This window comes from Phlebotomus papatasi, chromosome 1 (assembly GCF_024763615.1).
Source record: "Phlebotomus papatasi isolate M1 chromosome 1, Ppap_2.1, whole genome shotgun sequence".
In the NCBI taxonomy this organism is placed as follows: domain Eukaryota; kingdom Metazoa; phylum Arthropoda; class Insecta; order Diptera; family Psychodidae; genus Phlebotomus; species Phlebotomus papatasi.
The window spans coordinates 49,179,740-49,206,086 of record NC_077222.1 but is presented as its reverse complement, the minus strand read 5'-3'; the positions used below and the strand labels follow the sequence as shown (position 1 = coordinate 49,206,086).

The following is a 26,347-nucleotide window of genomic DNA, read 5'->3' as shown; positions in this document are numbered from 1 at the left end:
CGCCAAAAAGTGAGTTGGCCCCTTGTAATTTCCAAGGAGCGATATATATGCGGTCTGTTTTTTTGTGTATTTTTGCTTTTTTTTAAGTGCGATTCAATGGAATTTCATCTCGTTTCGCAATTTTTTCGTACATGAAAATTATCTGTTCATTGAGCAAAAACATTGATTTGCGAGGGAGACAAATGCGCAAAAGTAGAATGTTATAGATTATGATAACCGAAAAGGTTAATACACAATTTACTCGTGGAAGAATGTGGCAAAAAATTAAGAGTTGAATCCAGTTTATTGACATTGACCCACGCACAAAATTTTTCGTTGATTATTTCTTACCAGCAAAAAAAGAAAATATTGATGAAGTGTGAATTTTCTCGTGCGATAAAAATGTCCAAATAATAAAAAAAAATATTATCTGTATTTGATTTTTATTTCAGTCTAATACATTTTAATACAGGATCATTGAACTTTTGTGTTGCAATGATTTGTAAAACCTCATCGTCTGAAGATTCTTTAAGAAAGTTGCCTAATAAAAAAATTGCCATTGGTTTTCTATCCATCAAAAAATACCTTAGTCATGTATAAAGCATTAGAAAAATAGTGAAAATGTGTATGTCTGAAAAAGAAATGGAGAAAAAATCTATTAATATTGATTGGATTATTCATTAATAGAAATAAATGCAAGATTACCTTGAAAAATGTCACATGAGTTGAGTATAAAAAATATTTCAAGTCTTTTATTTCGCATTAATTTATTAATGTCATTTGGCCGGTTAAGTGAAGGAGTCCCCTTTTGATCCTATATTGCCTTTTCAATCTGAATCTCCGGAGGATTCTCATCAAAATCCTCATCATCCCAGTACACTTCCCTGCAAGAAAATGACAAAAAGATCTTCTTTGCTCAATCACAATCTATTCTTTTTTATCTTTTTTTTCAATGTTTCACTTTTTACAAGCTGGATGACAAATGATTTCTTTTTATTTTAATGATTTTAATTAATGAAAAGGATTTCTGATGAAAAAAATAGCAAATTTTCAACTATTGAGTAAAGTGCAACTTGATGATTTTCGACTGACCCCCATTTGTTAGGAAGTTTGACGAAAAGCTTCTCGAGTTGGGTGTTTATTAGTAATTCCCTCCTCAATCTATGGAAAGAGAAGGATGTGAGATATGATCATGGTAAAAGCAAATTCTCAAATTCAATACTAACTTTGTCAGTGAGGTGGGCAGAACTGAGGGCAGGAAGGATGTAATCCTTCGCAGAACTGTGGGGAGTTTGTGCTTAAACAACCACGAGACAATTCCTTTGTTGGCCGAATCGATCGCCGACTGAAGCACATTAACAACCGTATCCGGTAGATTCGCCCTGGAAGCATGCTTCCTGTGCTCTGTGCAATCCTTGCATTCCGGATCATAATCTTCCATGATGTACTCCTGCGTATCCTGGATGATTACCTGTGTCTGCACCGAAATGCACCGGTTGCAATTGATGAGATTGTTTCGCTGCAGAAAGCGCAGGGCATCGTCAAAGCCCTGCTGACACAAATTCGACAGAATTTCCGGTTTTGGTGGCATTAACACATAAGAAAAGCGATTCATATTCTGCCTCGAGAGTTCTATGCTCGTATTGGCAAAATTTATCTGCAAAATCATTTGGAATTACCATAAAATTTGAGAGCTAGAGGATGAGTTTGTCTCTTGATAGTTATTTCTTTCTAGCATAATGTTACTCACATGAAAAAGCTGTGAACTTTTGTCCCTAGGACAGATATCACTTTCCCCACAAAAAGGGCTCACAGTAACAGTGTTCTCATTGATGGTGGGTAAATTGTCAGAGAATCCACCATCCATGTAGCGTACACCACGGAAACGAGGTGGTAGGAAGCCCGAGAACACAGGAATGAAACAGGCACAGAGGAGTGCCTGGAAGAGCTCCTCGCGACTATTGAAGTGGGACACAATCACATTCTTGCCATCACAGACACGCGTCAGAGAAATATGGAGACGCCCATTGACCCTCAGGTGAGCATCGGCGGGCAGGAATTTGTGTAAACCCTCAAGGAGGATGTTGTTGATGTTGAAACGCGGACTGAAGGGACCCAGTTTGTGCGATCTAGCTATCATGCTGATCCTCAGATTCTCCGATGTCATCTCGGCTGTAAATTTTCAAAAATATAGAAATTTTTGCATAAAATTTATTATTTTCAAATATTGCGTTGGAACAAGAGGCCGAGAAAGCATCAGAATCTAATTGAAGCGGGAAGAGGTCACATGTGAATTGGGATAGGGGGGGGGGGGGTAGGGCAACGAAAACGCTATTTTTCGCATATTTTTAAAGGAAGGTAAACCTACTTGTAATTTAATTTAGATAAACGATTGTTTTGCCTATCTAAATTACATTACAATAAAATACAGATTCCTTTGGAAGAGAAAAAAATAACATTTTCAATGTAGCCCCAGATCAATATATGCCCTAGACACACTTACGATTTAAGCCGAGAGACGACTTAGTAGAAAATGATGGAAATGTAGTTTAACCATTATTTCTAATATATTTACGCTAAGCCATCTCTCGGCTAATCCTCATGTCTGTCAAGGCTCATAGCCCCATCCTCCTTTACCTTTGGAATAGAGCTTTTTCCTATTTTTAAAATAAACTGAACTTTTATTTATCATAATTTAATTTAGTTTCAAAATTGGTTTATGGAGCCAAATTTATATCATGGTAAGGTTATATTCCATTTAAAAAGAGGCGACAAAGCCGGATTTCAAAAGTGCCCTACTTTAAAGGTGCCTCACATCTGGTGATTCCAAATAACCGGGTTTTTAGGATAAACGGTTAACCGGCTTTGGAAGGGTTTGAAATCGCGATTAACCATTTTAAAACCGGTTTCAAATTTAGAATTAGATTATGGAATTTTGAGCAATTTTTCAGAACTTTACCTTTGATGTAATATTTAACACATAAATATATTCTTTTTCTCAGTTAGTTTAGAACTTATTTATTTAATTGCGTTATTTAGTATTTAAAATAGTTTAGGAAATTTCAGAATTCAGGAAAATTACTAGGAGTTTTTCGAATAATATTGTACCGTGGAAAAGCTAATGCAATGTAGATTTCCGTAAAAATAACTGTTTTTCATACAATTGGTTTATTTCTTTTTTTTGAATAAATTGGTTATAAACGTTGTCATTTTTGTCAATCTTAAATTAGGAAATACTTAAAAATTTTATTCTAGATCTTGGAAAATAAAAAAAAAGAATTTTATAGAGAATGTTTTAACGAACAAACCGAAAGAGTTTTCCTCTTTATTTTTAAAATCCTATGACTTGTTAAACTTAATTTTAGACAATTTAAATAATGGAAGAAAAATAATATCCGCAAAAATATAAAAAAAGAATATTGGAAAGATAATACCAAGATTTTTGCTACCAATACTCGTTGTAAAGTTTTTTATTGTAAAATCTTGCAAAAATATTGTCAAAATTTTTTTTCGACAAAAAATTCAGATTTTTCGATCGGGAATGTTTTCTAACGTCAATTTTTTAGATCATTCACTACAGAAAACATACTTATGCATAATTTTTGGTATTATACATCATGAAAATCATGATTACAATTTTACACAAAATTTACAAATAATTTAATAGAAAAAATTCCATATGCATTCTGAAAAAAGAAATAAAATAAAAGGAAATCTTTGTTGTTTTTTACTCCATCGGTTGAGAAACTAATAAATACTAGATTTTGACAAAAATTTTACAAGAATTTGTGTAACAATCTTGGTAAATTTGGGTCTAAAAAGATATGTAGTTAAAATATAGCAAGATTTAATAAAAATCTCTATGAAGGCAGGGAGGTAAACATCTTGTTACTTTTCCGCATAAAACAATATTTTTCAAGATTGTACTAAATCGTTTACAATCTTTTTCTCAGTATTTTTTGCAGCAATTGATTTTTTAGTCTTGTAAATATTTAACTAAGATTTAAAAGATAATATATTTTCAAGTGATTAAATTAATACATACTTTCGTTAGATATTTAAAGAAAAAATATTGGTTTAATCGCCTTTATTGTTCAAATACGACATTTATTAGTATTAAATTAATGTTTAAAGTCAAAATTAAAAAAAAATAATAATAAAAATAACATTTAGAATTATGGAATAATTTTGATTTCTTTGAACTCTTTTGTATCCTTTGGCACTCTGCGTATACCCATTATATTAGTATACCCGTTATTGATACTCCAAATCTAAGGAAAACTTTTTTTTTGAATATTGTGACTCGATAAGAATTAGACTCTTTTGGATGATTGCAAACTAAGGATGTTCAAATTTAATTTTTTTTTGGCGAAAGCTTGATTGATTTCCGAGCTGAAATAATCTTCATCAAAAAATTGTGGAACTGGCTAACAGGATAATGTTACGGTTCGAAAAGAGTCTCAGGGAATACAGAAAGTGGTGAACTCTATTTATTTTTGTATTAAACTGTGTTTGAAATAGATTTTTACTGCACTAATTAAGGAAAATAGTATCAAAAATGACTTTCTTGTGAAAAAGTCACCTTTGAATTGGGGTACCTTAACTCGTAATTTTAAAATGAATTATAATTTAGCTTCACAAGTGTTTTATGAAGCTAAATTATATCACAATCAGGTAAACTTCCATTTAAAAATATAAGAAAAAGCCCAATTTTAAAGCTGCCCCATTTCAAAGGTAGCCTATTTCCCCCTAGGCCTTAAAGCTGTTCCCTTATTTAGGAAGACAAAAATAAACTATTTTTCGCAATTTTTTTTAGAGAAGTAGGAAACGAACAAGCTTCATTAAGGTTTTAACATTGATTAATAGATTTTTAAAGTATTTATTTTTTTCTATAAAAAAATATGTATTACAAAATGACGAACTAATTTACTATGGAGCACCGCGTCGCAATATATCACAATTGCCGGAAAATCTGCAGCTCGTAATTCTTATCTGTGAGAAAAAACATCGTAAAAAATATCAATTCTTTTAAACTAAGAAAACTCGAAGAAAATCGTGAAATCAGAGGGGTGAGAGGTGGGAAGCTTTCTCACATCTATCTTTTTTTTGTGTGTCTCTATTCTAGAAATTTCTCACCAATTTCACAATTTTCGTCATTGTCAATTGACCAAATATTTGACCATTATCAGAACGATTCATTCTTCTAAAAGAGGCAAATAGACCTATTTTTGTGGGAAATAAATCAATGAACAAACACCCTCCCCTAAAAATGTCTCCCATCGTCCCATCTCCAAATCACTATCAGCATCTAATTGGGCAAATAAATTGGAAGAGAAAAAGGCACACAATAACAAGTTTAGAAAGAAAATAAAAGACAGTATTGTCTATTTGCCTGAATAACTAACACAATCACTCTACTGTTTCCTTATCATTATCATAACTTGTGAGTAAATAAAAATGTCTTCTATAACCGACGCATTTTCTGTCACGTTTTCCTACAGGATTTGGAGAGACGAATAGTTTCTGGCCTGATTCATAAACACAAAAGACAAGCCTTTTGGGTGTGTCAAAAAGATGGGATTGCATACTTTGAGAAAAATCGTTTTGGGTCATTTTAATGCGGCAAAGAGGTCATAAACTTACATCAGAACTCATATAAATGCAGTAAATGGCCAAACATTCAGGTCATTTCTAACCCATAGCCTTTTAAATAGAGCTTTAGAGGCAAAAAGAAGGCTCGTCATTTCCTTTGAAACCGTTTATTATGACCTCATCGTAAAACCTGACTGAAAAATAACATCATTATTCTCAGCTTATAATTAACTAAACTATTTGCCATTTTCTTCCAATCGACCCTAAATTATTTTAAGGCAAATACAAGTTTTAAGCCAAAAAAAACTACCTGAAGACTATATTCTAATGCAATTTTCTACTTGTTTATTTGTATCAATTTGTCCTGAATTTCTTATCAGTGAGGCTCTGTTTTATTTATATATTATTTTTTTTTATTATTCGAACTCATTTTAATTAGAAAACCAGTTCTGTTTTGCTAATTTTATTGGAGTTCAAGGCATAAAACTATTTATTTTCTGGATAAGAATTCTCCAGCTGCACGGAAGACGTTAACTATACTGACCCACTTATGTTGTTTCACAAATAGATCAATTGGTATCTTAAGAGGAAACGTATTAATAGGGTCCTGATAGAGGATTATCCAACAGAGAGATTCTTACTTGAACTATTATCCTCATGTAATTTAATATTGAATCCCATAAAATGTTGTATATTTATAGCATTGTGCTCTCTGATTGGTTGGAGCTTGAAAGTATTTAAATTAAAATTATTTACAACTTTTAAAAATAATAATAAATTAATAACAAAAAAGATTTAAAAATATTTCACTAAAATTCTTTATGAACACTTGTTAAAAAAAAACAATTTTTACCTATTTCTTGCTTAGAAAAACCCTAAATTTCTAATATTTTACTTTTCCGTTTCAGAAATTTAATTTTAGAAATAAAACTGTTTCATTTTTTGAATTATTTTCATAATTTTCGTAAGTAATTGCTGAATTTTCTCAATAAGCAATGTTTTTGTGAAATTATTGTTTAGGATTCTATATTAAATGCTAAGAGTCTAGTCTAGTCTGAGGACAACTTAAAGAGAGACCGGCGTGCTCATAACTGGACTTTGATTTTCAAAAAGTGTCTCGACTAAAAGCTGAATAGCTTTCTATTTGCACAAAGTATCGTTGTTCGAAAAGTTAAGTTCAAACAATTTCCAATTTTCATATTAAAAATACGCGTGAGATTATAAAAAAATTATGAAATATCACAGTATAATGCAGTGAAAGAACTCACTTGAGCTTTCAAAACCGATCTTCAAATGTCTTTTCCCTCAGAAAATTTCGGCTGTGCGTGCTCGGACTGCTTCATATAGCATACTTATCAAAATGGTTTGAACTTTTCGAACATTAACGATATTATGCAAATAGAAAGCTATCTACATTTTAGTCGAGACACTTTTTGAAAATCAAACTCCGGTTGTGACTACGCCCTCTTTATAAGTTGTCTTCAGACCAGACTTTTATCCTTTAGAATCATAGGCAACAATTTCGCAAAAACATTGTAATCTGGTACAAATTTTAAAATTCACAATTATACAGGAAAACTTAAAACGATAAAAGAACTTTAATCCACGTGATTTATTATAATTAAAATTTAATTTTTCCTTTCAATTTGCTCAATAAAACTATAAAAATTTACTTAATTAAGTCTCAACTATTAATAACAAGTACAATATCATAATTTTCTGCAATAATTCCAGTTTAATTTTAAAAAGCTTCAATAACTTGAGTAATACAACACGAGAAGTATAAATGCCATAATAGTAAATATTTACTGGTAATTCTTTAGGAAAATTTGCTAATATTTATTTAAAGTGATATCCCCTAAAAAAACGAGATAAGATAATTTTTAATTAACCATGCCTTCCGGAAATTGTGGAAATTTCCTCACATCAACTCAAAAATGACCACCAAAATACACACCTCCCCAAGGAAAAGAGGAAGAACATTGGTGACTTCTAGAAGACTAGAGATAAGAAGGTGTTGAGGGACTCTTGCCTATGAGATGTTATATGCAAAAAAATTTAAATCGGAAGTGTGTTTGTAAAACTTGAGAAATTTTAATAGTTTTAATCGTTTTAATGCCTTGTGTAACACTATAATGTCATTGACGACACATTTTGAGATGCGTCACGTTATTTTTCCTCAACATCATCCTTCATTCTGTTCCCCTCCCCACTTTTCCCTTGGTGGGTGATAATGCGTACTGATAAGGGAGTTAAATATTGGATGGACAAATAACTCTCATGGAAATAGCACAGTATATGGCTCATTTTTTCTTGGCTCTTTTCTCTGTTTCTCCCATCGAATAATGCCCTCCTGGGAAGAAGGCATGATCTGTGATTACAATTTGGTCATAAAAGCTGTGACCTTGGTGATTTCATAATCAACTTTAATCACTATAACGTAAAAGAGAAGCGAACAAAAACATTTTTAACACAATTTCTTCACCCACTCACTGTACGTGAAATAATGGAGTGAAAAAAAAAACATGTGATAAGGAAAGGGGTGTGTATTTGTGTTTTCCCAAGGTGCCTATCTTTGGGTAAGAATGTGTTAATACCTCAAGAAGTCGCGTGGTGAAAAGTCCATTGAGAGCATAAGAGAATGCCTAATAGCGTAGAAGAAGAAAAAAAACGTGATAAGACATGCTTTTCCCATCGACAGCTGATAACTTAATTAAGAAGAGCTTTGCCTGAGTGCTTTTCTTCCTCTTCTCTTTATGCCACAAACTTTCGTATGGGAAATTTTGCGTAGTTTTTTTCTTGCTTTACAATAAAGTCAGATGTTCACGCTAAAATCCCCGGCCTGATGTCCATGTCTTATCATTTGTGGGTCAATCCTTTTCTCGTGCGCTCAAGTTTGTGTACACAAATTTTTCATTCAACTGACACACTTTATGGGGCCACCACAGAGAGCTTCCAGTAGAGTTGGATGTGCTGAGATTTTTTTTCATGGGGGCACAGGCGATAACCCCATCTCCCGCCAATTTGCGTCCAGATGCGAGAGAACTCCCGCATTTTTTCTCCTCCCCACACAATAAGCACAAAAAAGGGCCTATCCCCAATCTAAATATATTGTACGTAATTCTCATTTTGAATAACACCAAAAAAAAATCAGCAAGTTAAAAACAGAGAGATTAGAGAATTTCTAAACCTATATTTTATGAAGCAATATACACATTTCTCATACTACTCTTACGTCAATGAATCGAATGATATTTTTTGCGTAATGTCCCTCAAGAGAGCAATTCTTGCGTATTTTCCTTGATTATTTTGCTAATAACACTGCGGGACAAACAAATGGCAATATCAACCCCGAGAGAATATATTTAAAAAAAAAAGTTGTAATTTACTTTCTTATCAGCTTCTCTTCTACCACTTTACAAAATAACCATCCACTTCCTGCATTCCCTCTCTGACATTTATAGAATTATAAATTTATTGACTTCAAGAGTGGACTTATCGATGTGGAAGATTAGTGCGAAAAATTCCACCTTTGGGGGGCTTTTCTTCGATACCGAGCAAAAAAGCAAAGAACCTTTGGAAGCTTTCCTCATTGATTTTCTTGGGGCTTCGCGTGTACATGAGGTGCGAAAAACTCAAAATGATCGATGAAGGTCAATAACGATAAGATTAGCCTTTTTTTTTCAATCATAAATTTGACATAGAATTTATCTCTTTTCATAATTGTCCTCACACAAACGTTGCAAAAAATTTATCGATTAGCTTTTGTTGTGCTTTTACATCAGATTTCTGCATTGTTTACACGTAAACAATGTGGAGTAATTTTTGGATAATTTATAGTCCTATAAAAAACGAAAATACTAAGTTTTAATTTTTAATCAGCAAAAATCTAACCATTTACAAAACTTGAAAAATAACTACAGTAGAGTCTCGCTATAGTCCATATTTGGTTTCAAATTTGACACTTGGGTCGCACTATAGTCCATGTAATTTTTTAAAATTATCAACGATTTTTAGTATTGAAATTGCTCGACGGCTTCCACTTTCTTTGCGATTGTGGTACTTGTCCTTGCTCTCTTCATTGTGGATCACAATTATCACAACTACTTAATAAAGTTTGCCAAAAATATTAAAATAATTATGCATGTCGCATACTAAAAAACATAACCTAACTTAAAATCAGTGTTTTGAAATCAACGGTCGATAAATTGTGGACTATAGAGCGATGGCCTATAGCGAGACTCTACTGTATCTAAAGGATTAAATATTTTCTTTCATTTCAATTTTTTTATTCATACTTTTTATTTTTCAAATTTGATTCTTGAAATTGAATAACATACTGACCATTTAGCCCATCTAATTATGTCTTTAATTTTCGACTAGTTTAATTTTGTGTTTTCAGTTAAAAATGCTCGCAATATTTGGAGAATACGTCATAATTTAGCATTTTGAAGTAAATTTCGGTTACTTTTCCAGTAATTCTACACATTGGGAGCAGTTTTTGTCAGAAATTGTGTTCTAGAAGGAAATCGTTTGTACTAATTTATGCCAAAAATTGATTTTTTTGAAGGAAATCGTTTGTATTAATTTTTGTCAAGAATGTTTTTAAAGGAAATCTTTTTAATTGTTCTTTAACAAAAATTTCTTTCTTGAAGGAATCGTTTATCCTAATTTTTGTAAAAAATTGCTATCTTGAAGAAAATAGGTTTTAGTAACTGTTTGTCAAAAAATGCATTTTTTAAGGAGATCGTTTGTACTAATTTTTGCCAAAAATTGCTTTTTTTTAAAGATATCGTTTGTCAAAAATTTCTTTTCCGGAGGAAATCGTTTGTTCCAATTTTTGTCAAAAATTGCTTTATTGAAGGAAATCGTTTGTACTAATTTTTGTCAAAAAATTGCTTTTTTGAAGGAAATCGTTTGTACTAATTTTTGTCAAAAATTGCTTTTTTTTAAGGAAATCGTTTGTACTAATTTTTGTCAAAAATTGTTTCTTTTTTTAAGGAGATCGTTTGTACTAATTTTTGTCAAAAATTGCTTTTTTGAAGGAAATCGTTTGTAATAACTTTTGTCAAAATTGCTTCTTTTTTTAAGGAGATCGTTGGAGTTTTCATCGAACTGGGATAAATGTTGATCACTAAATTAACAAATTTGTCAGTAAAAGTCATATTTGGTCAGTAAATATTTCAAAAATTTATCTCGGTATATGTTTAAAAATAACCATTTAGGAAGGTCACCAGTGACCAAGAAAACTATAATTCTGATTATCTACGGGCACTTTTCCGCTAGTCCGATTTTTTTTTGGATCACCAGGGACCCATTCGTCCTTAAAATGTTAACTCTTTAAGAACGATTGGAGCGTCACCAGTGACTCAAAAATAAAATTTTTCCTAGGGTCATCTAAGGTTACGCTTTGTTTTTAAAAGTCTGAAAAATACTTTTCTCTGACCCTAAATTTTTTACCCTCTCGTCCTTAAAAGGTTAAATCAAATCTGTTCTGAATCGGTAGATTTAAAAAGGAGTTCATAAGCTTAACTAGCCAAAATGGGTTATTCTTTGTTCAATACAATTATTGTCTGATTATAACCTGGAAATTTAACCACGGAAAATCCAAATTATCTCGTACAACACACAATTTTTCCTCAATCCGAGGCATTTTACTCTCATCTAAGCTGAGTAGCGAAATTCTCTGCAGTAAGAAAAAACAACATTTATGGACCGAAAAATATGATCTTAGATTAAAGAGCTGATAATGTAAAATTGGAATCAGAGCGCTTTAATAAGAAATATTTAAAAATTTAAATGATTGGGTTTTCCTAATAAATACAATTAATAATGCCTTCCATAAATTAGTCTAAAACCTTCCACCAGAAGAATTTAGATAAGACTATTATCACATAAATCACACTGTCTGAATTATGATTAACGAGTGATAAAATTTTACATTTTTGTAATTGTCTACATTATGTGTAAACAATTAAAACGACAAAAATTACCTTGATTTTGCTTGATAAAAAAAGAATCTCGAAATCATTATTTTACTCAGTGAAATATGAAAAACTTTTCAAAGATCACAAATAATCTTGGACAAATAATAATGTTCAATTTTCATCAAAATGTAATATTTTGCAGTCACTCGCTTGCACAAGTGCACGTAAATTGTGCTAAATTGCATCAAAATGGTTCATTCTGACGAAAATTTCTCACAAAAGCAGAAACCATCAGAAATCAAGATAATTTTAATTTCTTAATTTTCCCTTTTCCAATAATATTTCACTATTTTTAAGCATTCAAAATATACAATATCCTTTTCACCTAACAAGATTTATTTTTTCTAATTTTCCAAAAATACTGACAGGCAAGAAAAAATGCTACAGTTACGTAACCTGGGAAGTTTTTCTGAACATTATTAAACCTAAAACTGAGATTGTAAAGAATCTCAGCTAAAAGTTTACACAGAGTAGACAATTCTGCACAACTCTTTACGCAATTTTTTCTTCAAATCTAAACTTGATGAAAAAAAAGGGAAAATCGCGAGAATGTGTCAGAAAAAAATATAAAGCTGAAATCTCGAAAAAATTACATTTGTGGTACCTTTGGAATTTGGACTGTTTCATCGCGATAGAGCCATAAAATGTGCAGACAGAATAGAAGCACAACATTTTGCGCTATCGAACAATGATACTGAGTCAATTGCTTTCTCAGACTCTTTTTTCCAAACGCTGACCTCAGACATACGGATTTTTTTTTGCATTATATTTTTCTCAAGATTGCCAATGAATTTGATGAAAATAAGATGGAACTTACCCAGCGGCAGGTCACATATTAATCCAACGGCAGCTAGAGAACCAGCAGAAGCACCACTGATTTTGTCCAGGAGCAGATGAGGAGCATATTGTTTGAAACAAATGGCCACACCAACATGATAAATTCCCAGAAAGCCACAGCCAGCAAACGATAAATTCATCTTCTGATTCCCCCAAAAAAAATGTCCGTAAATATTTCCCTTGTTTTTCAATTTTTCAACTTGATAAGTTTTCTTGTTTTTCCTTATTTTTTTCTGGAAAAAAGTCTTATTTTGCACGATTTGTCCAGATTTTAAGTCGTCACTTATGAATTGCTGTTTTTCACTCTCTCTCTCTCCTTCAATTGAAAAGACGCAATCACTTGATTTTGAACAGACTATCTCTCGTCTCAAATGCTTCTTTCCTCGTCAACGGAAAATGTTCAACTGACCAGCGCCTGGAGTGGAAAAGCGAAGTTGTCTGGTCAGCTACTGGTGGTCTCTCCAGGCACAAACGGACCGTCACTCTATCGGTCAGGCAAATGTCTGTATTTGTGTGCACCACACAAAACACTTGGCTCCCTGATAAGGCAGAGCTACAAGCGAGAGAATGAGAGAGCCTCAGAGCTTTTGTAAATAAATAGCAATTATTCACCGTATTTCCAGAGTTGATTACAACAAAGCATTTGCAGTTGATCGTACGATTTTCTTGGCTCTTGCCTCTTTTAATCCTGTCTCACAGAGAGTTGATAATTAATTGCCACGCCAGAGTAATAAATACATAATTTATAAATTCTGCACTTGTCAGCACATCCACAAAACATTTCAAATTTGACCCTTTTGATGATGATTTTTCTCTTTCTTCATTCCCCCGGTCTTATCACACTTATATACATATTTGTGCCTAGAAATGATTAATTGACCTAATTCATACAAAATCTCGTGTTATTTACTCTATTCGCGATTGGATTTGTGTTAGAAATTAGAACTAATAATCCCTGAAAGAGAAACAGAGAACAGAGGAGAAAAATTAAAATTGTTAAACTAACTGAAAGACTTTCTAAAAATCATTCACAAATACACTTTTGTCCCTTTTCCCTAATGATAATGACTATATAAGTATGTTTCTTTCACCGTAAATACACCTTTGTTGCTTTAAAACTTCTTGAAGATTTTATCAATTGTATAGACAAAAAGTTCTTTAGATATGTTGAAACGAAATAAGACTAATTAATGAGCAACCCACAATAAAATTTTGTTTTGTAAACATGTTTTCGAAAATGAGAGGAAATTACTGGAAGTAAATTTAATTCGCGAGTAATGCCACGCTGCTAATTGATCATAAAAAAATGGTATCAATGCATCTTGCAAATAGAAAATTAGGAAAGCATTTCAAGTCTCGTGTCATACGCCGTCTTACTATTATTTTGTTTTATAGGGTAAGTGTGCCAAATTTCGGTATAGTTGCATATAAGCACCGAAGTCCTAAGTTTGAAATGCAATATTTTTAATTCATATTGATATTTCTTGTTACTTCCTTTTCGGGAAGGTTGTGTGGAACCTTGAAAACTAGTTTATCATCTTTGTTTTCTTTAAATCACTTCCTAAAATATTGAAAAAATATTAAAAATATGGACATTGCTTTGGGTAGTATTCCGGCCACTTTGAGTGTAATACCGGCCACCTTTTTTCTGACCAAATTTTTTGACGCAACGGATAGAAAATTTCAAAACGTCAAACGGTATGAGTTTAATATTTAGTTTAATACGTTTATATGACCCACAAGCCTTGAGATCTTCCGTCCAATTTGTCCTGAAGACCTGAAGAGTAGCATCTCAAATTTATGCGCAGATTCCCGTAGCAATTTGCCCTTACTGAACTCTTCCAAGGCCTTTTCCACATCATCTTTTTCATAGAAGCGATGGGTTTTTTCTTTAGACATTGGAGAACTTAGAAATTGAAAAAAAAAACATAAAATGAATAAGAAATTTAGGAAAGCAAAAGATGTTGCCGGAATAGGCAACACTACCTCACCGGAGAGACGCTCACAAAGTTTATACTTTTTTACGCGAAATACAGGATTCAGCTGGGAAATTTCATCCGAAATTTAAAGATTGATTCACTATTAACATAAACAGAAACAATCTTTAGTGAAAACTAATCAATTTTCATGAAAAACACCGAAGGAAAACCTTTTGCACTTCACCACAAATCGTAAGACTACTAGAAACACAATCGATCTGTCACAATTTTTGTAAGACTCTTTCCACACTGAGTTTTTACAACGCAATTTAAATTAAAATTATACCTAAAATTTACTGGTCTTTGTTTTAATACATCCTAAAATGAATTAATATTTAAAAGCAAAATGAATTCATTGACTATTCGAAGATTAACATACATAATTTTAATTAATTTATTTCCATGGCCGAAATTACACTCAAAGTGGCCGAAATTAGAAGCTAATTGATCTTTGAATAAAATGTTTTATAAAGCAAATAAGAGGAAGTGAGGCACCTTTGAATTGAGGCAGCTTTGAAATTAGACTCTCTGTGTAAGATCCAATTCTTAATTCCAGTGGATTGCAATTTCGGCCACATTTTTTGTTCCTCGAATTTCCACGAACTTTTGGATTTTACGTACTCTAGAGATTATACAATGCAAAAGAATAACAAAAAATGTAGCTTCGACAAACGAGATGACGTGAAAAAGGCATTGAAAGAATTCCTGAAAGGCAAGGAACTATGAGAATGAAAGTGGGAATGAAGGTGGCCGAAATAGGGCACCAGAGCTATGTCTATATTTTTATTCATTTTAAAATGTATTCAGAATGATTTTAGAGCAAATAAAGACGGTAAACTCTTCAAAAGGTTCCAAGCAACGCTCTTACAAAAGAAAGAATAAAAAAAATCAATTTGTATTTAAAATATAACATTCCAAACTTGAGACTTTAACGCTTGCATGCAACTATGCCGAAATTTGGCACACTTACCCTACTTAATATTTTTTGACATTATTTCATAAAATGTTACAGTCATTAAAAAATAGACTTTTCGCTTAAACCGAATACAAGTTGTAATATAAAAAAAAGATCACGAAAAAAATAACAATTTAGGATGAACTTTTTAAAAAAAGTTTAAAAAGTGTTCTTTTATTTCATCATTATAATTAGGAATTTTATATATCTTTAAGCATGAAAAAATTTAAATTGAATTGAATTAAATTGAAAAGTCCTTCCTTGATCGGTACAGAAAATTTGTAAAAAGAAAACCAAGAACGTAGTTAGGATTATAGTAAGATGGGAGCCAAATTTAACTCTTTCCGGACCACAACATATCCAGCGAACGAATTCATTATAAATCTTAGTGGTCAAATATGATACTTTTACAGAGAAAGAAATTTTTCCGCCTCTGGGAAATTGGAAAACTCATGGGTACTCTCGTCCCCAAAAGAACGAAAAGGAGAAAAACTTCAATTTTCCAAAAGTCAATATTATCGATTTTGTAAACTATTTTTGCGTGTCAAAGGACTCCTGTACGATGTTGATAACTAAAACAAGGTGAATTATTGACCAGTATCTTGTGGGATGTCCAGGAAGTGCTAAAAAAGACACCCAGCTCCTGATTGTAAACAGATTCCTAGATAGAATTAACTAATACTCTAATAGAATTAACTAATACTCTAATAAAATTAACTAATACTCTTCGAAACCCTTAAAACCCGGGATTGCTTGAAAACGCGTCGTGCGATTTTTTTCATTTTTGGATATGTTTTAGAGATCACCGAGGCGGACATTTCATCCTTAAAAGAAAATTTACGAACGGTTTTTCATGGTCAAATGTTTAAAAGGCTCGAGAGAGCGTATTTCTCAACCGAATGGTATATATTTGGGCTCGTTGGAGAGGTCTTGGAATTCCTGACAAGATAGGGCCGTTTTCAATCGGTTATGAACCGGTAATGAATCGATTCATAACCGATAACTAATTTTTCACGGAAATTCAATTATATTAATGTTAGGGTATTTTAGGCAATATTTTGAGTTAGTTATCGGTTCAAATCGGTTGTGAATCGGTAATGAACCGGTTATGAACCGGTCCAAAAATCAATTTTATTACTTTTAAAACGATTTTGGGCAATCTTTTGGGTGATTTGTGAATCGGTTCAAATCGATTGAGAACCGTTAAACGTTAAATGATCCGAAAGTATTTTAAGGTGTAGCATCTATCTAAGTCACGAGTTCGAGCGCTTCGCAAATTCTAAGACGCTTTGACAACCCTTTTATTTAATTTAAAATACCCTTTTATTTTTTAATAGAGGCTTCAGTAGCTCAATGGGATTGACTTCTTAGCACAGATGCCCTCAGAGCAATTTTTCATCAACTAGATTGAAACAATTGTTGATATAATTTACACTGCCAATGAGCTACAATTTAATAGCAAATATAATTCAAAGCGACAATGTAAAAAGGATAAGATAAAAAAATTGAAAAAAAAGTTTCTTAATTTTAGCATAGAATTTCTTATGATAAAAAAATATTGCCTTTGAAGTTCTCTTCATAAAGGGATCATATTTGCATTTCGCAGGGTGTACCTCAAGATTCACCTAAATCTTAAATTTTGTTGTAAAATTTTAAGTCTCTCAATAAAAAAATCTGTTGATATGAATATTACTTGAGTGTTACTGGAATGCTTTTATCAGCCACAAACGTACGTCAGGAATTTTACGTCTTGTTTTTGAAGAAATCGCTCATGGGAGTAAAAGGGGTGAATAGGTCACTTTAGGATATCTCCTAATTCTCCTTCTATTCGGAATTGGGAGGCTACATTGAACGTCTTTGATTCAATGTATGGAAAAAGCTGACCTTTCCTTTTATAAACTGATTTTTCTGCAAAATTGCATTTGCATCACAGATGACGTGTTTGCTATACTTTCAAGTGGAAGAAAAAAAAGTGAGAAAATGTCGCTTATATTTAGAATAACCTTCTCTCCACTTGTGATTACCGCTCTGGATCTTTCCGTAGCGCATGTTCTCAGCTCAATTGCATAACTTTAAAAAAACAAACTTGGCTAATTTACTTGGGAGTTCATCTATATTTAATATAAATTTCTTTTAAATAATAAATTACTCAGAGTTTTTACTGTCCAAAAATTCAATTAAAACATTTTAAAAAAATAAAGTAGACTTACAAAATTCTACTAAGAGTCGTATCCTTCTTATTTTTTTAGCATGTCCAATTTTCTCGCATATTCCTTTTGAATTTTATCAATTTTTTCTTGCGTCTGAAAAATAAATTAAACATTTAAAAATATATTAAAGGAATTTTGGCATTCTTTTTTTTCTTGATGAAGAAACTTACAATTTTCTCATAATCACTCCTCAATTTTTCTATTCTTTCTTCCAATACAATTTTGGACTTTTCATAGGAATCACGGATCCTGTTGTATTCCTTCTGCATATGAGCATCCTGTTGCTCAGCGTACTTCTTGTAGTTCTCTGCTTTCTCTTTAGCTGATTCGTACTTTTTGACCGTGTCATCAATGAGCCTCTGCATTTTAATTTCCCGCAGCTTAACACTCTCCTTCTCAGTATTCCATTCAGTCATGAGATCCATCATGGCATTTTTCTCTGTTTCATTCTGCTTCCTAAGCTCCCTCACCATCTCCTGCAGTTCCTCAATTTGCTTCCTCAATCCATTGAAATCCTGCTTGTACTTGTTTACAATTTTGTTATGTTCCTCTACGGATCTCGATCTCTCAAATTCCTTCTCACTGATCAACCTCTCGTACTCCTTCCGTTCCGACAGGATCACCACCTTAAACATATTAATCTTCTCCTCAAATTCCTTCTGCATCTCATCCCGGTAGGCTGAGAGTTTTTTTATTGCCTCTTCAGCACGACTCTCCTTCTCAGCATACTCCATCTGCAGCTTCTTAATCTCCTCAGCATACACCTTCGCATACTGATCATACAGCGCCGGATTGCTGAATCCCTCCATATCCGGCGACGTGGATACACTGGCGTCGCGCGAATCCACCTTCTGAGGCGTCGATGAGGCACTGCAATTTTTTATAAATTCCCCAAATTTCGCCGCCTGCTCCTTCAAATCAGCAATCACCCGATTTTGCTCTTCTTTGAGCCCCAATCGCGCATGCAAATCATTTATCATGTCTGCAGATTCCTTCAGCTCAGCCTTCAGATGATTGATTTCACGCAGGTAATTTGCACAGTCTTTCTGCAGCTGAATATTTTGAATTTCCTGCCGCGTGACATCAGCCAATTGATTAAGACAATTGCTACAATCGTCAGAATCATTCCTAAATGATCGACGTCTCGTGATACTCTCAAGTTTCTCTGGAAAAAATGTATTCCCAAGAATTCTTTTCATATTCCACAAAAAATACTGGTTACATTATTAAAAAACTTAATTAATTCTAAAGAAAAAGTAATTTTCCCACCTAAATTTATGTAAATATTTTGCATGGAGGTGGTACTCGATCTTATGAATAAGAAAATAAGCCACGCCTACAAATTTAATTCAGTTACGTTCCTTTTCAAGGGATAATCAATCGAAAGTTTTTTTCCTTTAGGCACACTTAGACGTCATGTAAACTACCTTCTCTACTCAAATTTAAGTGGAAGGGAATTGCCTAAATTGACCACGCCCCCTGCGGGTAATTAATAAGCACAAAAGGGCATAGGGTGGAATCACCACTTCTGGCCAGTGCCCCATTTTTCGCCACTTATATTGAAATCGCAATTTTTCCATTACATTTGTGAAATAAATTAGCCGTAAAATTATTTGTATCTACTGCTGTTATTTATAGGGGAAAGCGCGCTACCTTCGGACGACTCAAGCTTCGCACAATTCAATTTTTTCTTTATGTTCCTTATGGATTTCATCCATAGCACTTTTCTAAAAATTTGAGGCATTGGACTAGCTATTAAAATATAACATTATAATGGGCCAAATTCATTTATAACACATTGAAAAAACTGATTTGTGCGAAGCATAAATCGTCCGAAGGTAGCGCGCACTCCCCTAGAGTCGAAAAACACTATTTTTTTGTTTTGAATTTAAATGTTTGAGCATTTTTTAGAGGAATATTTTAAGCAAGTGCATCGAATCCAATATTTCTTACCAAATATAGTAAGTGTCATGAAACTTTTATCGAACAAAATTTACGATTTTGAATAAATAATTTATCTATTGAACAATTAATTACATTCGACGAATACATAAAATTTGTATTTAGTTAGTTAATGTTTCATTTTATATTATTTTTATGTAAAAATGAGTTATGGCGGAAAGTGGTAATATTATAAAATTGATTCACCACCTGTCGCCATTGCTTTTCAATAGGCGACGCTAACTTCACTTCATAGATTCTCAGTTGTCAAATCTGCTTTGTTTACTTTCTGCTATTTGTCTAATAATTTGATTTCTCAAATAAAAGTGAAGAAAAATCATTTAATATGAATAATAATAAGGTGATCATGAGGAAAAAGATATGCTGAATGTGTATTTTTCATAACATTGCCGAAAATAATCGAATTTGAACCTTTCCAAGTGGATGGCGAGAAGTGGTTACAGAACTGGCGAAAAGTGGTAAAAAGTGGCGACGAAGTGGTTATTTTTGTATTGTTAATAAAAACCGGTTTTTTAAGTACTCCCGCGTTGTATTGTAGGACTTTTGTTTTGACGAATGTAGAGCCAATATATTTAAGTAATTTTTTTTGTCAAATTTGAGTTATCTAATAATACAGTAGACTCTCACTCAATCGGCTCTTTTTCAATCGGGCGAAAAATTTTGTTGATAATTTTCACGTTTAATTATGAAGCTAATTTGCTCAAATTCGCTGTAGTTCTTCCTATTTTATCGTGATTCTTTATAATTAAGCGCTTTTTGTGGAATTTACAAAGGCTCTGATGCCCAAATCTATCGATAAACCGGATGACATTTCGCGCCAAATGCCCATTTGAGAGAGAGTCTACTGTAAGGGGTCAAAAGTTATAATACAGTTAATTTCAGTTTTTCCTAAAAGTGGCGATAAGTGGTTACTCCACCCTATAAGGAGTAGTATCTATGGCGCAAAGGTCTTTGGTTTAAACGTCGAACGAACCTTATATCCGAAAAAATATTGTTTACCTTGTATCAATTTATCTAGTTTTATCTGGTCAAGTCCTACTCCTACCACTGATCGCCAGGCCTTTGTAGTCACGCCCACTTGTCGAGAACATTGTCCTTATGCAATACCCTACTTTTTTTATAAACTTCTTGTTAAGAGATGACGTATCATATGAATATTCAGTTAATATTACGATGTTTGCTTTAATTATTACAAACATTAAAAGCGCTTAAAGGGGCGTGGTCTATTGTATTGTAAGGGTTCCTTTAATCATTTCCTTTGTAATACGCATATTTCATGATAATGAGGAAAGATAGATTTATACAATTCTAAAAATAAAGCAATTGACTAGTGAAAAAAATTGCTTATGGCGCTGGCACACCTTTTTCAATTCAGTGAAAATCCAATCGATTGATTTTAAATTTTAAATATTTTTAAATTCTCAAAATCATAATTAATTTTATTTATTTTTTATACTTCCAATTTTTTTAAGCAAAATCTTTTTGGCAATAAAAACTACAATACTCATAGGGGAAATGCTCATAATTTTGTCCAGTTTCTTATTTTGGACACTTTGAGGATAACATTGGACACTAAAAATAAATTGATTAAAATGAAGGATTTTTATTCCAATATTTGATGAATAATGAATTCTATCTAAATATTTGTTCTTTTTGGAAGATTTTAACACTAAATACGTTAAAATTTGAATATGAGTTGAGTTGAAATTGCTTTGTTGAAAATTCAGTGTGAGCAATTGCTTACGAGAAATATGACAGAACTTCGTGGCTTACTTCAGTCTTATTTAGTTTTGGTGAAGTACTAACAAAGTTTGTTCGCTGTTTTTGAGTGATATTATTGAATATTCATTGAATATTGTGTTGATTCACGTTACTGATGATTTGTACATTTGACCTGAAGTGAGATTTGCCTTGTGAATTATATTTTTCGTGTGAAAAATGGGAAATTTTTTAAGACATTCACCAGTGAGGTGATGATTCTTATTTTGGACAGGTGTTTTTCTCACGAAATTTCGTGAAGTTTTAGCTTTTGTGATGACTAGGTTGGACAAATGCCTGGAGAAACAAAGGAGCATCATCTCTACGAAAGAGATGTAGCGAGAAATGCCTTGAAAGGCTCCCGGAAAGGTCAAGGAATGAGCGAATCCGCACGTACTTGGAGCACCGAAGTCAACTCACTTTAATGAATGATATGGAAAGTTTCCGGGCTTCTTGTGACATTCTACGTTTCCCTTACATGAACAGGAAGAGGACTTGGTAAGATTGGTTCATCAAATGAAGAACAATGGGCATCCTATTGAGGCGGATTAGCTGTCCAAATTTACAGCCAAGTTGGACAAATTAATAAACAAGTTGTCCAAAATAAGAGCCAAGGTCACCTCTACTTATCAATTCATTTTTAAACGTATTAAAACTAATTTCAATAAAAATAAGACGATAAATAGCTTGCTAAGTTTCTAAACAACCCTTCTGAAAAGAGAGTAACAAGAAATGTCAATTAGTATAGAAAATATCGCACTTCAAACTTGGAACTTCGATGCTTATAAGCAGACTGTCCAAAATTATGAGCACTTCCCCTACATAATATTTTTTATTAGAACGAAAAATATTATTCATTGGTATTGTCTGAAAAATTACTTAAATTTTCGGGCTATTTCTTTCCCTATTGTTCATACCGTTCATACACTGAGAAAAAAAGAGGCTGCGATTAACTTTTTTTTTAACTTTTGTGTAAAAATATATCAACATTTTATAATGTTAATTTTACACCTCTTTGAGGGTAAATTTAACATGAAAAAGGGTAACTTTAACCCATAATACACCTAAAGAGGGTCATATTTACACTGATTTCACATCAGTACTACAGGATAAAATTAACTTTTCCGGAATGTTATTTTGACTTTTTCGGATTTCTCTCAATCAGTGTAGAAGCACAAAATACACCGAATCAGATTCTGTTGGACTGTCCAAGGTTAGGTGTAAGACTTTCCATTGATTATATTTCTCAGTTTAATTTTTATTGTCGATTTTCAGACCGTAAAAAGTGTCTCGTCGTTAAAGGGTTAAAAAATCATCTTTAAGCCTTGTTCCTATGCCGCATTTCAGTTTTCTATCTTTTCTCTGAAAGGTGTATCATTTGTATAAAATACATATCTGTCTCAAATTAAATCAGTAAACACCATATTACCTTATGCTTAATTTAATTTTCTTAATCTTTTATTTCTTAATATAAATTAAATATTTTTAGCAATGTATTAAAGTTGAAGCAAATCAATGATTTTCAACACTTACTATGTAAATATTTTGTAAATGTACAAAAAGTAGCTCAATAAAATATTCTATAATGTAATATTTTCTCTGAAAGGAGTTATAAGGTAAAATGTTCTCATTTTGTATTATGGCTACCAGAAGCAGGGTCAGAGGAGGGGGTTAGTATGCATGGTTGAAAAGTCTTCCCTAAGCTTTGTTCCCATGCCCAATTTCAGCTTTCTACCTTTTCTCAGAAAGGAGTTATAAGGAAATGTGCCGCTATTTTGTATGGGGCCTACCAGAACGGAGGGTGAAGGGAGGGGGTGGTATGAATAAATAAAAAGTTTAAGTCATACAGTGACCCTGTACCGAATTTCATTAAGATCACTTTAGCAGTTCTTCCTTAATTCGTTGTCAAAACAGTGATTTATCGAAAGGATAAAGACCTGTTTACAAGGACTTCCAGCATTTATCGTTCTGTGGCCCGGAAATTCTTTAATGGATTCTGAACTTTATAAATTAGTAGAGGAGACTGGGGCAAAAAGTCACAAATCGAAAATTTTAAAATTCAATATCTTCCAAGATAAATAAGATAGCGGCTTAAAATTTTTTCCATAGATAGGCCCCATGGGTCTTCTTCAATGTCATAAGTTTGTTAGAATTTGAACAAGGAATTTAGAGAATAAAAATATCGAAATTTTTAGCCCTTTTTTTGAAATATTTTCCGTGCAGAAGATATCAATTATTAGCTACTTTATATTAAATTTGATGCACTGATGAATATTTCCCAAATTATCTGGATATTCTTTGAATACGAATTCGCTATCTATTTTAGAATTTTACAAAGATTCTTTTCTCCAGAAATCCTTTTATTAAAAACGACCACTTGGGGTAAAAAGTAACAAAAACCGAAACAATTTCTGATGTCCCACGGAGAAAAGAAACGTCATTGTCATATCTCGCCGCTTGTTGTTTGCATTGGTCAAACGATTTGCAGTCCTTTGTGTGTTGTTTGTAAAATAACTTAAAATGCACTTTTCTTGCTCAGATAGAGAAAACTGTGTTTTACAAAGGTGTAGAAGAATAAATTTCCTATGAAAATATGTTATCTAGGTATTTTACTTAAATTTACGGAATCCCGTAATAAAGCGAATCAAAATGTGAGAGTATCTTATGCCTGATACTATTTGCCCCAGCATTTTTGAGAATGATCACAAAATTACCTTTTAGAAAACGGCTCGATAAATATATTTCATTACAAAATAGAAGAAAATAACTTTTACAGAGCGGTAAATTTCCTATAAAACTGGGCAAATTAGAAATTTTGGAGGTGCTCGGGTAGCTTGTAAAAAAATAAAATATCCGTTTTGTGACTTTTTGCCCCAGTCTCCCCTATTCTTTACGAAGTTACTGGATTAGTAAATCAGTATTAAATTCACTAGGTTCAATAACCTAATTTACTGGATAATTTCAGAACTTAGTAATCTCATTAAAAAAATACTGATCAGAGTAATTCAGTAAGAATTTACTGGAATTCAGTGTCCGGAAAATTACAAATGGACGTATTATCCCTTATTAATGTCCCCCTAATATCCTTGAAGGGAAAATATTGTGGATAATTAAAACTATAAAATACTTACCTTTTTCAAACTTTTCCTTCAACTTGGCCATCTCCTTCTCATGATCCCATTTCTGCCTCTCTATAATCTTATCCTTCTCCTTGACAGCTTCCACTGAGGCTTTGAGGTTCTCGGTCAGAGATTCACATTCACTCTGAAGACGTTCCAGTTGCTTAACAAAATCCTGGGATTTCAATTCATTAATCTCCCTCATGAGTTCATTCTTAGCCGAAGACAGTGAGCAATATTCATTCTTCAGCTTCTCGATCTCCATCTGAGATTCTCTAAGGAGATCCTGGGTAATTCCTGAGGGTGTCTCTTCACTCTCGTGGAGACGAACTTTCTGGGTAAGTTTCATGATTTCCTTCTCAGTCTCTGCAATTTTTATCAGGGAATCATTGTTTGATTGTCTGAGGGATTCAATTTCGCTGTTTTTCGTCCGAATCTCCTCTTGGAGCTTCCGTATTTCTTCGCGCTTCTCCTTAAGACCCGCCAGGGCACGATAGAGCTCTTCCCGGACATTCAGGTACTTTGCTTCTCCTGACATTGGTGTGCTACTCGGAAGTTTCCCGTCGGTGTCCAGGAACTTGGTATCCATTGTCTCCATGAGATTGAGATCCCTCTTTGTGGCTTCGAGTTGACTTGTCAGCACATTGATACGCTTTTGCATCTCCTCAGCTTGCTTCTCCAGTGCCAGTACTTTCTGCCGGAGCTGGTAATTTTCGTGACTGAGATCTGGACGACTCAGTAGTTCATTGCACTGCTCCTGGGTGTCGCCCAGGCTTCGCATAAGGTCATTAATTGTATCAGTTTTGTCTACAAGTAGAGCTTCTCGACTCCTCTCCAAATCCCGGTATTTCTTCTCAAGGGTTTTCAGCTGCATATCCCGATCCTCTACCTTCTTTAGCAATCCATTTACTTGCTCCTGCAGCAAATCCACCTCTGCATTCTTCCTTTCTGTCTCCCGGAGTTGCTCCTTCCTCTGCCTTGCATTATTTTCTGCCATCTTTAGCTGCATCTCTGAATCTCTCAGGAGCCTGTTGGTATTTTCAATCTCCACTAGCATGTCGGAGTTCTGTTTCTGCAATTCCTGCACACTGAATTGGAGCCTGGCAACTGTGGAGTTCAATTCTGAGCACTTTGTTTTGCTCTCTACCAGCAGATCATTTGTCTGAGCGCGTGTCATATTGGCACGTTCCTTTTCAGCACTGGCAATGGCCAAATGCTTCTCCAGCTTGCCAATCTGTTCATCTCGAGCTTTCAGCTCGGTGCCCAGGGAAGTTTTCAACTGAAAGTTTTCCTGAGAGGCAATTTCCAAGAGTCTCCGCAACTGTGCCACTTCCTCAGTATCTGATGATTTAAAATGTCTACCCTGGGCATCGTGCTGCATCATCCAATCCCCTCGGACAGCTTCCCGCCCATAGGGAGGGTCATACAGCTCAGACTCCTCAGCACTGTCCTCACCAACCAAGTTTTCAAGAGCTTCCTGCAACTCACCATGTCGACGCTTGCGATCTTCCTCTTCTTCCACTTCATCCACGGAATTATTGGCCACTTGGATACTAGGATTACCCTGAAACACACTCACTCCCGGATCGTTCATTTCTTGCGCCAAAATCTCACAAAATAGCAACACATAAACAAAATTCAACCAAGATTTTTAGGTTATATCACAATTCTTTGTCATAACTTAATGTCTAAGGCAGAAAAAGGCACTTTTTCTATGGCATGGGATACTTCATGTGATCCCTTTTCTATTCACATGCACTTCTTTCACGTTTGCCAACGATTAATAAAGTTTTTCAACATTTTCTTTTGAGCAAAACACAAACAGAAACAATAAACTTGCACGACCGCTTTGTTCGCATCGGGCAACACTTTTTCGCCATTTGCGACTCGCCGTTTTATTTCAAAATGTAACGGTCAATGTCACGCTTCCCGGAACTAAAATCAAAACAAAAATTCGAGTTTTGAAATA

The 26,347-nt window shown here is 33.4% G+C and overlaps 2 protein-coding genes across 8 annotated transcripts; both read right to left on the bottom strand.

The window, feature by feature from the left end:
* Positions 1-405: 405 nt before the first annotated feature.
* LOC129805344 (patatin-like phospholipase domain-containing protein 2) lies at positions 406-12,535 on the bottom strand. Of its 5 annotated transcripts, XM_055853228.1 has the most exons (6): positions 12,376-12,535; positions 1,730-2,151; positions 1,206-1,636; positions 1,072-1,140; positions 685-863; positions 406-610 (listed from the first exon to the last, which is right to left on the bottom strand). In XM_055853228.1, exons 1-5 carry the CDS (start codon positions 12,533-12,535, stop codon positions 794-796), a joined length of 1,152 nt encoding a protein of 383 aa, XP_055709203.1. In that variant the 3' UTR covers positions 406-610; positions 685-793. The 5 variants fall into 5 exon arrangements, with proteins under 5 accessions (XP_055709203.1, XP_055709195.1, XP_055709212.1 ...); XM_055853220.1 differs by lacking the exon at positions 1,072-1,140 and having other exon boundaries at positions 685-886; XM_055853237.1 differs by lacking the exon at positions 1,072-1,140.
* On the bottom strand, positions 11,827-26,238 carry LOC129804729 (centrosomal protein of 152 kDa). Of its 3 annotated transcripts, XR_008752018.1 has the most exons (5): positions 24,391-26,232; positions 17,710-18,704; positions 17,540-17,632; positions 13,008-13,350; positions 11,827-12,879 (listed from the first exon to the last, which is right to left on the bottom strand). XR_008752018.1 is itself a non-coding variant. In XM_055852301.1 (4 exons), exons 1-3 carry the CDS (start codon positions 25,970-25,972, stop codon positions 17,567-17,569), a joined length of 2,643 nt encoding a protein of 880 aa, XP_055708276.1. In that variant the 5' UTR covers positions 25,973-26,232; the 3' UTR covers positions 11,827-13,350; positions 17,540-17,566. The 3 variants fall into 3 exon arrangements, 2 of the variants coding, with proteins under 2 accessions (XP_055708276.1, XP_055708268.1); XM_055852301.1 differs by having other exon boundaries at positions 11,827-13,350; XM_055852293.1 differs by lacking the exons at positions 11,827-12,879; positions 13,008-13,350 and having other exon boundaries at positions 17,424-17,632; positions 24,391-26,238.
* Between the last annotated feature and the right edge of the window lie 109 nt (positions 26,239-26,347).